At 39.8% G+C, this 14946-nt stretch overlaps 2 protein-coding genes across 2 annotated transcripts; both read left to right on the forward strand.

Annotated features, from left to right (window-relative positions):
* The first annotated feature begins 2709 nt into the window (after positions 1 to 2709).
* Positions 2710 to 6060, forward strand: slc48a1a (solute carrier family 48 member 1a). Its single transcript, XM_058642618.1, has 3 exons — positions 2710 to 3265; positions 4433 to 4600; positions 4748 to 6060. The coding sequence occupies exons 1-3, from the start codon at positions 3136 to 3138 to the stop codon at positions 4882 to 4884; spliced, it is 435 nt and encodes a 144-aa protein (XP_058498601.1). The 5' UTR covers positions 2710 to 3135; the 3' UTR covers positions 4885 to 6060.
* A 901-nt stretch (positions 6061 to 6961) lies between these two features.
* On the forward strand, positions 6962 to 13074 carry LOC131468196 (solute carrier family 26 member 9-like). Its single transcript, XM_058642199.1, has 20 exons — positions 6962 to 7086; positions 7819 to 8066; positions 8184 to 8294; positions 8450 to 8625; positions 8715 to 8879; positions 8977 to 9129; positions 9201 to 9283; positions 9470 to 9617; positions 9694 to 9807; positions 9884 to 9961; positions 10059 to 10154; positions 10241 to 10347; positions 10463 to 10532; positions 10804 to 10896; positions 10995 to 11120; positions 11214 to 11465; positions 11543 to 11597; positions 11809 to 11945; positions 12698 to 12757; positions 12886 to 13074. Exons 1-20 carry the CDS (start codon positions 6962 to 6964, stop codon positions 12895 to 12897), a joined length of 2409 nt encoding a protein of 802 aa, XP_058498182.1. The 3' UTR covers positions 12898 to 13074.
* Positions 13075 to 14946: the final 1872 nt, after the last annotated feature.

Consider the following 14946-nt stretch of genomic DNA (forward strand, 5'->3'; position numbering starts at 1 on the left):
AAACCTCATTAACACTGATGCATTGTAGGATGACCTAGTCACCATGTATGTGTGTGTGTGTACTTGTATTTAATACTTCTTCAGGACCTTTTTTGGCATAAACACTGGATATGGTTACGTCCAAGGCTAAAATGGTTAGGTTAAGGCTAGGGTTAGATTATGGGTTTAGGGTAAGGATTAAAATAAGTATTCAGCAAATAAATGCAATAGCCTCACTTTCCAAATAGAGGAGTTTGAAGTAGTCAGGGTCAGATAGAGATGTAAAATGGTCACAAATCTATGAAACTGATCTTGTTGACATCTTGGTTTCTTAAGAAAGACAAGTACACGTTGGCTCTGTATTGCATAAGGCCTCTCTGGTATTTTGAAAACAAATGCTGCCATCTATTGAGAACTCCGACACCTTGCAATCCTCATCCAGGGGAGACGACATTGTTTATAAGTGATGTATACGTTCACCTGTGGACACATTTTTACTCGCAGCTAAATGTAAATGCACTTTATTTATTTCACATGGAAACCAATGTTTTCTTTTTAGAGTGCCTCTGTTTGTGTTCCCCTGTATGTGTGTGCATTCTATTTAGAGTGGAGTGGGATTTCCTGTAGCACATCTACGCCCATGGAATGGGTGCTTTGCCAACTGCCCTGTTGTGCCTGGCATACACACACACACACACACACACACACATGGAGTTTCCTTCCTCTGTCCTGGCCAGAGACAGGGTGAGACATGTTTTATCTGTTTGACCCGTCGGTCGAATGAGGACTCAATTGCAGAGATTACAGCAGATTTGTTAAAGCTCGCTAAACCAGCATTGCTCTATCGCACTCATCTCTTTCTTTATCACAAATAAATTCTAAACAGCAACAAATAGCTTGCATGTAGAAAATTGTGTAAAAAAAATTATAAAAATATATATTATAAAAATTAATTATACACATCTAGTCATGGAATCTTGTCAGACATACAGTATAATTACAACGAGTCTGTCAATACCAAATGTGTATAACGCACCATATGAGAAAAGAGTACAATATTTACACAACAACAACAACAACATCATGAACTATAGTCTGGGAAGTGATCAGTAACTCACCACTGCCACACTTTTATGAGACTCTTCAGTCCAATAGATTTCTGCTTTGCTTTGTTAGCCTCTGCTTCTTTAATATGTCTGAGGATGATTTCTTTCAGTTGTGCAGTTCATGTGAGATGAGGGGAGTGCTGCTGGTCACAGCTTCCTGTATCTTTCCGATTGGTCATGAAGAGAGCGCTGCGGGGCACGGGCTGAACACAGCAGTGTGTGTGTGTGCGTGTGTGAAGATAGGATCAGAACAAAAGCAACTGCACAGTCTTTGGTTTATGATCAATTCCTTTCCTTTCACAGTTGTAAGTAAATTTTATGGTGTTCATCTGAAACATTCATGATCCATGACATAAACGAGGACAGAAGAACTCAGAGCAGAGGGCGGAACAATGCTTGTTTTATAGCTAAAAATGATTGCACAGAATAAATAATAATGTTTTCTTTAAGTTAAGCTAATTTAAGAAGATCAGCTGTGGTGACCCCTGAGGGGGAAAAGCCTACAAAGACAGTAACTTTTTGCTTTGACGTAATCTTATTTTATGTTATGGTTATGCGTTTCAAATTCTTTATTGTCAACCATTACTGTCTTTACTGCTAAAAAACTCATGTGTTCAAAGGGAATTTCATTTTTGCATGACCTTATGTGGGACTATAGTGCCATGTTCATTCTCCTGCACATTTCGAGTCAAGTCAAGTCAGTTTTATTTATATAGCCCAACATCATAAACACAATTTGCCTCAAACGGCTTTAGAGTCTGTACAGCATGTGACCCCTTCTTTCCTTCGATCCTCACATTGAGTGACGAAAAACTCCACAAAAACCTTGTACAGGGGAAGGAAATGGGAAAAGCCTCAGGAAGAGCCACAGAGGAGGGACAGACAGACAGGACAGACAGACATGCAGTACGTGTCACATGTACAAGTTCAGCAGATTAAAAATAAAACATCAAATTAACAAAGAGAGGAACGATAAGATAGAGACCAGGAGGTTGCTCGATGCCCACAAAGAGAAAAGGTGATAGATTTACCCATAGGATCCCCCCTTTAGTTTCTGTGTAATAAATCTTAATTTTCTATTAATGTTTCGAATGATGCCACAAATTATGTAAAATACTGATTGCTGATGTCTTTAAATGTATAGTTTTGTCTCTTAATCAATGATATTTTGTTTAGTGTGGGAGAGGAGCAAAGAAACCAAAATTATTTTTGTTTTATTATGACTATATTTTAAGTAAGTTTATTATTAGTAGTAGTAGTAATTTTATGTGCCCACTCAAACTAATTAATCTATCAGAGTAGTTGAGGATTAATTTAGTATAACATTACTAACATTAACACGATTTTGAAGAACTCGTTATAACCTGCTGTTGGCTAAATGGAAATCTCATGGATGAGAATGAGGCGCATCACATCAGAACGCAGTTTTCATTCCCTCCACCTGGGGCACTGTTTGAGTTACGCTGCAGTTTCCTAGGTGCAAAGATAATTGAAGTAAAAGAGATAGATGACTGTAGTTAAAATATAAAAAAAAAAACCTACTGACATATACTTTTTCCTCCCCAATGCTGATGCAACTAACTATGTGTATATTTAAGATGTCATATAAGGACAAAGTAGAGGCATATATTCGTCGTATTTTAGATATTTGGACGTGTTTTGTGGCGGATTGAAGAAGACCGGAAGTCAACCTCGCTGTGTTTTCTCGGCCACAGTGAACCATCTTTGCGGCGACTATGAGATAAACACATACTTTCATATTCGATGGTTCTTCCGTTGCTGTTGTATCCAAACTGTCGTCGTAGTCGTTGCTGCTAAAGATTTCTAGCTTTTTCAAACGCCGGTGGTGCTGCGCTTGAAAGACGTCATTCTGGTTTTGTTGTGGATGGAATTTCACCTCGTCGTTTCCCTGTCGCTAGTGTCAAAGATATTACATAATAATGTGGCGGTAAGCCATTGACTTTGGCGTAAGACTGGTCTGTTGTTATAATTACGCGTTTGTCGCCGTGGTTCGTTTAAAACGTAAAGGTAGCCGTAGTTATACGTTACAATGGGGATCAACCGGGTCTACATTAGCATAGGATATGCTACATTCGGAACCCTGGTTGGACTGTCCGCTTTCTTGGTCTGGAATATTGCTTATCAGCAGCCATGGACGGCGGCCATGGGAGGCCTGTCTGGTATGTTCACTGTGAACTGTGAATATTTACTGTTAATGTAATTAGCAGCTTTAATAATGTGGAATTCAGCGTGACATGCGCCTTCTTTTCAACACAGGCCCCGAGTCACTCTCCATAATAACAGTGTCAACCTGCCATTTTATATGGTTACTCAAACTTGGTTGTTTTTTTACCTCTGTGCTTTAGGTGAGAAGAGCTTCATCACTGTTATTCAGTAGATTATTTTAATGTAAAACACCAGCACCAGATACATCCCTTCGTTATCTTTCATCACATCATTCTGCTTATCTTAGTTTTTCCTCATTTTATATTGACGCACACACACTATATACTGATTTAATTCATTTTGACAGCCTAAACAAAACGTTATTTCTAACCTAAACCATACATAACCAGTTGAGTTACAGAAATCCAACCCTAACCTTAACCATCACAACTAACCCTAACCCTAACTCCAGGTCTTAATCCTGAAAAAGCCTGTTAAAGTCGTGTGTCCCCACAGATAACGTTGCTTGACAATTTGTATACAAGCACTAGTGGAAAATCAAATAATCGAATAAAGTGTGTTTACCTCCACACACATTTAACATACTTAAAAATGTCAAATTCTCTAAGTGATGACAGAATTGGACTCCTTCTCAGTCCTTAAAAATGTACAGACCTGACTTTCACCATGTATTTGTCACTGTTGTCTTATTCTTCTCTGAACGGGGTGGGAACTGTGGCACATGCGCAGTGTGTCTAACTCTGGTCTGGCTGAAGATCAACATGCAATGACAAATGACTTATCTGTTAGTTAACATGTGTACATGTGTTTTTAAGGTTTGGTGATACAGAAACACACAGTTTAGCAGTTAAGTTACTACTACTAATGTAGTACAATTTACAGGATAAACAATTAAGGTCATACATCCATCCATTGTTTACCGCTTTATCCTCCACATGAGGGTCGCGGGGCTGCTGGTGCCAATCCCAGCTGACAAAGGCAGTGTACACCCTGGACAGGTCGCCAGTCCATTGCAGGGCCAACACATAGACACAAAGAACCATTCACTCTCACACTCATATCTATGGGCAATTTAGAGTGAGATCTCCATGCATGTGGTATATAAATGATGTTTCAAATCTAATGAAGTCTCTGTGCTGTGTGTTTGTTTCTTCTCACAGGAGTGTTGGCGCTCTGGTGTCTGGTCACACACGTCATGTACCTGCAGGACTACTGGCGCACGTGGCTCAAAGGACTCCGCTTCTTCATCGCAGTTGGTGTGCTCTTCTCCATTTTTGCAGTGACCGGCCTCATTACCTTCCTCACCCTTGCCATCACACAGAAGCAATGTAAACCCCCCTTCTTTTGTTATATTCAAAAATGGTCAGAGAATATTTTTCACAATAGCACAGCAACAAGTATGATTTTTGAGCCAAAGCAGAGCGGGTTGATTTACTAATGAAAGTCGTCATCACTCTTCTTTTTCTGTCCCTCAGCTCCCACTGACCCGAGGAGCCTCTACCTCTCCAGTGTGTGGAGCTTTCTGACTCTGAAGTGGTCGTTCCTGTTATCTTTGTATTCCTACAGATACCGTCAGGAGTTTGCAGATATCAGCATCCTCAGCGATTTCTAGTTAGGATTGAGAGAATGATTTTATAGATGAGTGGACTGATGGAAGGATTTTGGCTGTTTGCAGGAGCGGGACAAAGAGCTTTTGTAACGACTAGGAAAAACAGACGTGGCTAGATAAAAAAAGTAATTTGACCTTTACCACACGGAGTTTCACTTGTTGTTCATGCTTAACTCGTCTTGTGTTTATATTGTAACCTGTTCTCCTACTTTTAATGACCTACAAATCATATTTCCCATGTCTGAAGACTGGAACTGTTGGAGGCATGTTGGTAGATTATCAGACAGATTTTATCTTGGGGATTTTTGAAACCTAACATGTTAAAGGAAATCCACACCATGACATTTTAATCCAATTAGTAGTTGTTAAAATGAAAATGCCCTCAAAGCTGAACTAAAGTAAAGTAAAACCACTTAGCTGAGACCATGCTGATGCTATGAAGTGGACATTATATGATTGGCGTGTCGCTCTCCAAAATTAACATTTTTCTTAAAAATTATCACTGTCTTAGTAACTTAAGTTTGTTTTTTAGTTCCTTTGATTATAAGGCAAGCAATTTGAGTGCTTTTTATTTTGTCGACCACTATTTTGAAAAAGTGCACTCACAATTGCAGCTTTTTTTGAAACATTAGTAAATGTATGATCTTAAGAAGGAAGTGTACGATATACATACTTCATACTATTATGCTCTTGTTTCATTTGATCTGAATAGTGCAGCCGTATATCATGTCCCCGAAAAAGGTTTTGCTGTGGAATTAGTGCTTTTCATCTTTTGTCCCACCAGGGGGAGACATGCTTATTCTGTATGGGGTCCACACACATTCCTGTGTAGAAAGAAGAAATTGTTAAATAATTGCACTTTACCTTTGATATTGATGACCTTGTTTTGCACACTCATCCTGTTACAATGGAGAACAAATGTTTCACATGCTGTCATTAATGTCTCACCCTTTTTAATGTTGAAATACACTATTTATATAGTATGTATCATGTACACCTACTATAATTTGTGTCAAGTTTAAACCAGGCTATGTGAGTGGTTTAGTTCCAGCTGTAGCGTATGTCTACCTTCTACCATAAAACATGTAAAGTTGTCATTTTGGTTGGGATTTTGAACTGAATGTAAGAATGCTACCTGTATATAGAAATGGAACCTATTAAAGATGCATTTATTGTTAATAGCATCCTGTCTGCTTGGTCTGTACAACACTGCAGTTTAAGTGATCTGCTTTGTTCCCCTGCAAGGTTGTATGAAAGTTTTTCCCGGTTTTCAGTTTTTCAGGCTCCACCTACAAGGTGCAGAGTGTCTTTAAAGCAACTTGATAAGAAATAAAACAGGTGAGCATGACGCACATCCCAGCCAAACATCTAGAGGCTTTAACTGCTCGCTTCAGCGGAGGGGTAAGGTTTATGTGGGCACTTAATTGCTACTTACATTTTGATTATTTAATGTGCTGTATAATATACTTTTGGTAAGCATTGGTTTAGAATGTCACTTTAAATTTACAAATTACGCAGAACAGAACCGTTAACAAAGTGAACTGTATTGTCACTGTGTGTTAAGTAATTTTTAAGTTTGTTGAAAAAGTTAACCAACTTCCAACAGATGTGTGATCTAAATGTTGACATTAGCGTGTTTTTAATTGTGGATGTTCTTCAGTTTGTTTTAAAGTATAAAACAGATTTAATAACTTTCAAAATAATGACAACATTTATTTCTGCATGCAAAAGTATATTATACAGCATACATTAGTGAGCTTGTGTTTATTTTACGAATGTCACAAGCAGTGGCTGGTTCCGCATCTCTCAAGGTTAGATTAGGGTCTATGCTCTATCACTTTTTTGATATTCAGTTCATGTAGACTTAAGTTTATTATAACAATCTTTTTGAAACCTCGTACAAATGCACATTTCCACACACTCTATGTTGTACCCTTGACTTAACTTAGCAAGTGTTACCAACTGGTAAATAACGTTAAATGAGTACTGTTTCAATGACTTGATATTTCTTATAATTTTCTCATTTGCGATTGCACCGTTTCCTTTTCTGTCCTTAATTGTGCTTCATCATGCTTTAGCCATGCATCAGGACAGCCCGCGTTATGTGGTCGACAGGCCGGCGTACAACCTGCCAGACTTCGACAGGGAGTTTGACAGGAAGAGCAGGCACTTCCCCGTTGGAGAAAAAGTAAAGAAACTCTTCAGGTACAGAAACTACACAACCTGCTGCAGAGTCAACATGAACAGCACATGCACTGCCTTGTCTTAGAGCTGGCACAAGCACATGTGTCTTGTTAGTTTCAAACAGTTGTTCTCCTGTTCACCATCCCACATGTGGCTTTAAGAGAAAAGGGAACAATCTGGCTAGAAGTCAGTGTTGCTCAATAATCACCTTTTAAAATATGAATCCACCCTGAGTCTTATAAATGCAATGGCACATGATTAATTAAGTGGCCATGTCCAACTGATTTAGACATGTTGCGTGATTCCAAATCCACTTTAACCAGGTTAATGGTGGAAGAAGAGGTTACAGTTTGCATTGTTGGTCATAGACTGTGTAAATTACTCAGAAGACCCACATCATAGATCTTCTAAGGACATTTTATAGAGGTCTGAAATAAATCCACATTGAACTGTATAAGATAAGATACGATGACAGTCTACAAGACAGGAAATGCTTTCAATGTTCTTTCTTTTTTCCATCTGATAAAGATCGAACATAGCATCATATTCATCTGTTTCTAATTGTCTTTATCTCAGTGAACTGCCTGATATTTCTCTGTGCTTAGTATCTAAATGAATGGCCCTCATTGGCTTTGAAAGACATGTTTTTACTGTAAGGGTGGATTTGTGGGGAAAAAAAAGGAACTCTTTTTCTGTGTGGTGTAAGATCAAATCTTGTGTCTGACTGACAAGCTTTGTGTTGTGATCAGATAGCGGAGTGTCACGGCCCGATGACTCCACACAAAGTGACATTGGCTTTTTCAGAGTAACTACAAGAGAACCAGAGAGTTTCAAAGCGTTTCTCTTATTTGTCTCTGTCAGATGCTCTGTCCCGAGACTGAAGGGATTGTTACTCAGACATCTGCCTGTACTGAGCTGGCTGCCCAAGTACAAGGCAAAAGACAACCTGCTGTGTGATGTCATCAGTGGGGTCAGCGCTGGCACCATTCAGGTTCCCCAAGGTCAGTCAGTCCTCTCCTTTTACCATCTGTGTAATAACACACTGACTGACTCTCGCTCCTTCAGTGTTTATTTTATGATTTATTTGACAGTTATAAAAAGGTTTCTGTTCTTTCCAGGCATGGCGTTTGCCCTCCTGGCAAATCTCCCCCCTGTCAACGGCCTCTATTCTTCCTTCTTTCCCCTCATCCCATATTTCTTCATGGGCACTGCTCACCAGATGGTCCCAGGTAAATCAGAATGATTTATTTACTGCGATCTTCACAGGGTGACAGTGATAAGTTGCCAGAGCTGCACAATGCAGATCCGCTGCACTCAGCTTGACTCTAACCAGATGGCAGAGAGGCAAAGAAAGGAGATGTGACACCTAAACTGCTATGTCCAGGTACTTTCGCTGTCCTCAGCATTATGGTGGGAACCGTTTGTCTTAAGCTCGCCCCGGAGTCTGACTTCAGCCATTTCAACGCCACTCTTAATGCGACAATAGTGGACACAGACAGGATGAATGAAGTTCGCCTGGGAATATCTGGAACTCTGGCCTGTCTCACTGCAATCATACAGGTGCTTGTACCGCTGAAGGCTCAGTGTTTTTTCATTAAACTAAAAGGTACGGTCAGATCTTAAATGTTAAACCACTTGTGTTGATGCAGATTGGCCTTGGCTTCATGCAGTTCGGGTTTGTTGCCATCTATTTGTCAGAGTCGTTCATCAGAGGCTTCATGACTGCTGCCGGACTGCAGATCCTCATCTCTGTGCTTAAGTACATCTTTGGCATCAACGTGCCACCTTATAGTGGTCCGCTGGCTGTTGTATATGTGAGTGATCCGTTTCTTGTTCTGAATGAACACAGATGAAAAGGCTTTGGTCGCTGATTTACTATGTAAACTATGTAATATTAACTCTTTGTTCCAGACTCTTGCAGATATTATAGTCGGCCTTCCTGATACCAACATAGCGTCGTTAGTGTTTGCTCTGGTTTGTGGCACAGTTCTTATCCTCGTGAAGGAGCTGAGTGCACGTTACCGCCACAAAGTGCCCTTCCCCATTCCTATGGAAATCATTATTGTATGTAGTTCATTCTGCAATATTTAGTTCATGTCACATGTTGCTTTCTAACATATCCCTGTTCTGCACAGGTGGTGGTCGCAACAGCCGTCTCCGGCCCACTGCATCTTCCTGAGACCTATCACATGGACATAGTGGGAGAAATCCCTTTGGGGTAAAAGCAAATGTCAGCATATTGCTTCTGCTGCATCGTTCATCAAAATGAACCATGCAACCTAATCTTTTAAACAATTTAAGATAAGATAAGATAAAATTAAGATAATCCTTTATTCGTCCCACATGGGGAAATTTGCAATTTGCAAATTTAATTCAGATTAATTTACTCTTCTCTGCTTTCCAGGTTCCCAGCACCAATCTTGCCAACAGTGAGTCAGTGGGAAGACATGTTGAGCGTCGCTTTCTCCCTGGCAATAGTGGGCTATGTCATCAACTTGGCTATGGGCAGGACACTGGCAGCCAAGCACGGCTATGATGTGGATCCCAACCAGGTACAATTACTGCATTTTGATAGTTTTTGTCTCCTGAGTTTATTCTGAAAAACACTGCCCGTGTGTTCCTCTACAGGAAATGTTGGCTCTCGGTTGCAGTAATTTTCTCGGGTCCTTCTTTAAGATCCATGTGATCTGCTGCGCTCTGTCTGTAACTCTGGCTGTGGACAACGCCGGGGGAACATCACAGGTGAGTGCACTGTGACTTCAATTTAGTCTTCCTTGTACCTCAAAATGCTAACACCTTCACTTATGCCCTCCCATAGTTTGCAAGTCTGTGTGTGTTGCTGGTTGTCATGGTTACCATGCTTGCATTGGGAGCGTACCTGAGACCACTTCCAAAAGTAAGCTGGTGTCAGGAGCACCTTAAAAACAATTCCACAGAACATTTCAATAGAGGATAAAAGAAAAACCTGTTTTTATTTTTTTTGGTTTCCCCAGTCTGTGCTTGGAGCTTTAATTGCAGTCAACCTCAAAAACACACTCCTACAACTGTCTGATCCTTATTACTTATGGAAGAAGAGCAAATTAGACTGTGTAAGTCCAAGTTATTCATGGGATGCAGAACTGGAACACAACACAATGCCTTTTTAAGCCTCTTATTTGTTCTTTTTTTCTTGCAGTTTGTGTGGATTGTGACATTTTTGGCCACATTTTTTCTTAGCTTGCCTTATGGAGTGGTGATCGGGGTGGGTTTTTCCATCCTGGTCGTGATATTCAAGACACAGTTGTAAGTAAACTCGTAATAACTCAATGGCACAGTTTATTGATATAGATATAATAGATTATATCATTTATATTTTTGTCAGAATAATACATTTTTAGATGAATGGTGTTTTTCACAGTCGCAATGGTTCAGCAATGGGTCCGATTTTGGACATGGATATCTACAAAAACCCAAAAGTTTACAATAAGGTATGAGCATTTTACATTTTGGTAACAACTTACATTACAGTACAGTGACAATATGGTAATAATATGGTTATACCATCCTATTTCTATAATAATCACCAAGAAATAGATTAATAATAACGATGTAAAAATGTGTGTGGGATCAATTTCAACTTGATTATCCATAATATTTATTAGATTTTGATTTGTAAACATTACACTGAAGATAGCATACAGTAATGATTACCAGTAAGTTGGTAAGTACACATCTTATACCTTTGTAATGACTCCACAGGTCATGCCAGTAACAGGTGTAAAGATAGTGAACTACTGTTCACCACTCTATTTTGCAAATGCTGAAATATTTCGACAAAGGCTCATCAAAAAGGTAAAGTGAACAAAAAGGACGTCTGTTTCTGTTCATTTAAATTTAGCCCCTGTGTTAATATGGCGTGCAAGTGTTCACCGAGGCCTTTTTGTGTTTAGACTGGACTTGACCCTGGGAAACTTCTGCTTATCAGGCAGAAGTTTCTAGCGAAGGAAAATGCAAAAGAGGAGAAGACGGACAAAGTGACGAGAAGGAGGACGCGCAGCTCTTTGGCTAACATGAAGGTTATACACCTTTTCATTTTTGTACAGTTCCACACCACAAAGGTTTTCTGTATACACCCGTCTCCTTCCTGCGTGTATTTCCTCTTCGTCTAGACCATATCTCAGCTTGACCTGCAAAATGACTTTGATGGGAATGAGGGCAGTGCCAGCAAACCTGAACCTCCCACCAGCTATGTCAACTTCCAGTGCAGTGACATTGAGCTGAGTGAGCAGGCGTCTGAGCAGCGGCCACCCAGTCCTGCTGAGGTCACACTGAAGTCCCAGCCCGTGCCCTTTCACACCCTAATCCTTGACTTGGCTGGAGTCTGCTTCATTGATCTAATGGGCATCAAAGTACTGATAAAGGTTAGAATCTCATTTGCAGCATTTACAGAAATAAGTGGGCTCAGGGATTATATTCATACTTTTATTTCCCCACACAGATGAACTCCAGCTATGCGATGTTGGGCATTAAGTTATACCTGGCTGGTGTTCAAGGTAAAATCAAAACGTCTCAGTGGGATAAAGAAAAGAATCATTGTAATTAAAAAAAAAAAAAAGGATAATAACTTTAAAGCCTTTAAATCTGTAATCTTCTCTTGGCAAATATGTGAGTACAATTCTGTATTTGTCTTTAATTATGAAATAAATATGAGGCAAAATGAGTTCCACTGTATGCAAGTCCACGTTTGATATTTGTTGTCTGTAGCCCAGGTGTATGAGGAACTGGAGGCTGGTGGAGCTTTTGATAACGACAATATTGCCCGCAGTAATCTCTTCCTTTCTGTTCATGACGCCGTTCTGTTTGCTCAGCGCAACTCTGAAGAGAAGCGAGACTCCCAGAAGGTAGGCCCCACAGTATAAAATAATGTTATCATACAAATCCTTTGCACAACATCTCACGCAAACACCTGCTGCTCAGGGCCGCTGAGCTTAGGCTGCACTTGGAGAGATTAAGGAGACTAGAATAGCAAGATTTATTCTCTAAGTAAGAAATTCCACGTTTTAACAATGCCTTTGTCGCCTTATCGGGTTTTCGACAAGGGTAAACGGAATATCACACGGGCTTGTGCGCCAATACCAACAACGTTGCCACAAGGTCATGCCACATGTTAAGTTTACACTGCATGTAGCTAACGGGCTTTGCAGAGCTGACCTTTAATTGAGGTGATTAATGAGAGCAGGTCACATACAGTATGTGTCTGGACAATGAAACAGCTTTTTTCAATGTGTTGCAGTGACCTCTTTGTTATCCGGGTTAACCCATTTGCGCAACAATGATGAACTGTCCACTGTCTTAAAGTAATTTATTCCATAAAACCCATGATTTTTCATCACTTCCTTAGTATGGTATGTAAAAAAAAACAGCACCTTCCTCCAAATGGTGTGATAAAGAAGATATTTAGCAAAAATAGCTGTTACTGCTGTGAAGATCACTTCACAATTACTGGGAAGACACACTTTTATGACTTATTACTCTCTTTAAAGTCCTTACAGTTATAATTCAACATATAAACTCATGCACCAGTGTTTATTGTATGAGTGTACACATGCCAGGTCCATTTTAAATATGTACATTCTTTTTCTTTTGGCTGCAGGTGGAGAAAACAGGACAGGAACTTAACTTTCATATGAATGAGGAGATGGATTTGGAACAGGTATGCATTTGTTTGCATATTCAGATTCTGATACAGTGCATAATGACAGCTTTGCCTACTTGTTTTTTTTTTTTTTAATCTATCATGAAATCATTTTTCTCTTCCTGCCATTTCTTTCTTTTCTTTAGGAAATGTTTTGAGCGCCGATTGTTGTGGCAGACATGAGCGGCAGAAACACTCCCAAAAAAAAAAAGAAATGCAAACACTAATCTTCACTGTCACTGTAATTTATGTAAATCTATGTTATTGCCAAAATACACTTATGTCCTGTGCGTGTTTATGCTGACAATCAACTCTCCAAATAAAATGCTTTTTGCTTTGTTGTTGTGCGCAGTAATCAGTACTTGAGTCCGCTGACAGGGGGTGGTACACACCAGCAACACGAGACACTAACAACAACAACAACAAGTAAGCGCAGAGTGAGCAGATAATGAGGGGAACTTTGAGTCCCCCCCCCCCCCCCAAACACACAATAACCAGAGTGAAACCTGCTGACTGTGCAGTCCCACAGAAGTGGTCCTGTAATTAACTGAGAGTGTGCGTAGCCACAGCTGAGAGGTGCAGCCTGAGCTGAGCAGTTTGCCTTAAAGTCCCTGTGGAGGTGTGAAGGTGTGCAGAAAGGCTAAACACAAATGAAAGGAGCAGTACGCAGCGTCAGCACTTCTCATGGCTTTATTGTACTTTAACCTCCATTATAACAACCAACAATATGCATCATTTTCCATAATGAAGAATAAAGCTGCAACAACCGAAGTAACGCCTGCAAGCATTTCCGCTTGCATCAGTGGCGTGACTGTAACAAAGACAAATATGTTGACCAACCTACGTTTAACGCCTGTGGTGTTAAACAGTGGAGTTGGTGCGCCTGTGATGCATGAATGGATTCATGGAGCTGTTAAGAAATCATCCCAAAGTATTCTGGCACACATCTGCTCCTCCGCTCCTTGTCGCCTCTGTAGCAGTTTGACACCGCAAGTGATTACAACGTTTCTACGACCATCAGCTTTAATGTGGAGCTCTGGGAAAATCTCTCCTCACTTTGAGTGTGTGTGAGACAGTGAAACGAGTGAGAACGATATATTTAATCACCTGCAGCTCATCCTTCTCTTTTCTTTTCTTGCACATTGGTCTTTTTGACGTAATATGACATTTAGAACTATTGTGATTGAAATGATAATGTCGTAGTGAGCTATTATGTGACCTGACCTGCCTTTCTGGTCTTTAAGCGTCTGTTTTAAACAACAATATCTCATAAGAATTGTGTTATGAAGTTTACATAAACATGTAGTCCATTTTATGATTCTTGGAGATGTCTCACTGCTCCATTCCGAGAAGCTTCCTCAGTTTTCTGATTCTACTTCAACTGGTCCAGTTACACCTGATTTCAATGCAACCAAATAATGATAAGAACACTCTGAATGATTTCAGATTGATGAATACTATCTATGTATAATAGTTTGGACCTGTCAGGGTAAAGCAGCTGTGATTTCTTTGTGGCATTTTTTTGAAATTCACCTGATATGGCACATTTGATGTCGTTTATTTGTCTGAATTTGCTTTAGAGTTTTGCTTTTTAATGTTGTATAATAATTACCTGTATCAGTGAAGCTATGGGTGGTGAGAGAAACCTTTGAGGAGGTCAGCTGCTGATTACACTGACTTGATGAAATGCTTCTGACAAAATCCTTTTTCAAATGAGAAGCTGTTAGCACTAGTTTCTCAATCTTTATTGCAAGTTCACATAAAAATTAATTTTACACCCCGTGCACATTCATTGACCATGATGTTTTAATTAACATGGTCCCTTTTGTTTTGTTTTTTTTAGAAATTTGAGACTGAGAGATTCGTGTGTTAAATGTGTTTACACGCCCAGTGGTTTCACACCATTGGCACTAATTGCACGGTGTCAGAGTGTATCTCCTCATTGAGTCATGGGCTCCTGTCATTTTTATGGAGCGCTGCCCCGCAGACAATATTCAGCTCTGACCTTTCAGAATCAAGATTTAAATTCTGAGCACATTAATAAAGAGCCCGAAACCCAAATCTTATTACAAGCGTGGTCCTCAAATATGCCGTGGGATTACAAGAGTTGTGAGGGAGGGAATGAGAATGATAGAGCATCCAAAACCACTTTTGGAAATTTAAATAATGGTTGTTTGACATTGATGAAGCGGCAGCAGTTGGTGCTC

The sequence above is a fragment of the Solea solea genome, chromosome 11, assembly GCF_958295425.1.
Source record: "Solea solea chromosome 11, fSolSol10.1, whole genome shotgun sequence".
In the NCBI taxonomy this organism is placed as follows: Eukaryota; Metazoa; Chordata; class Actinopteri; order Pleuronectiformes; family Soleidae; genus Solea; species Solea solea.

Excerpts from the sequence above, each read along its gene's own strand:
- slc48a1a (XM_058642618.1), top strand. The coding sequence starts at position 3,136 with ATGGGGATCAACCGGGTCTACATTAGCATAGGATATGCTACATTCGGA. Across the intron at positions 3,266-4,432 it reads GGCCATGGGAGGCCTGTCTG|GAGTGTTGGCGCTCTGGTGT; the intron begins GTATGTTCACTG and ends TTCTTCTCACAG. Across the intron at positions 4,601-4,747 it reads TGCCATCACACAGAAGCAAT|CTCCCACTGACCCGAGGAGC; the intron begins GTAAACCCCCCT and ends TCTGTCCCTCAG.
- LOC131468196 (XM_058642199.1), top strand. The coding sequence starts at position 6,962 with ATGCATCAGGACAGCCCGCGTTATGTGGTCGACAGGCCGGCGTACAAC. Across the intron at positions 9,130-9,200 it reads TTCCTATGGAAATCATTATT|GTGGTGGTCGCAACAGCCGT; the intron begins GTATGTAGTTCA and ends TGTTCTGCACAG. Across the intron at positions 11,121-11,213 it reads GCTCTTTGGCTAACATGAAG|ACCATATCTCAGCTTGACCT; the intron begins GTTATACACCTT and ends CTCTTCGTCTAG.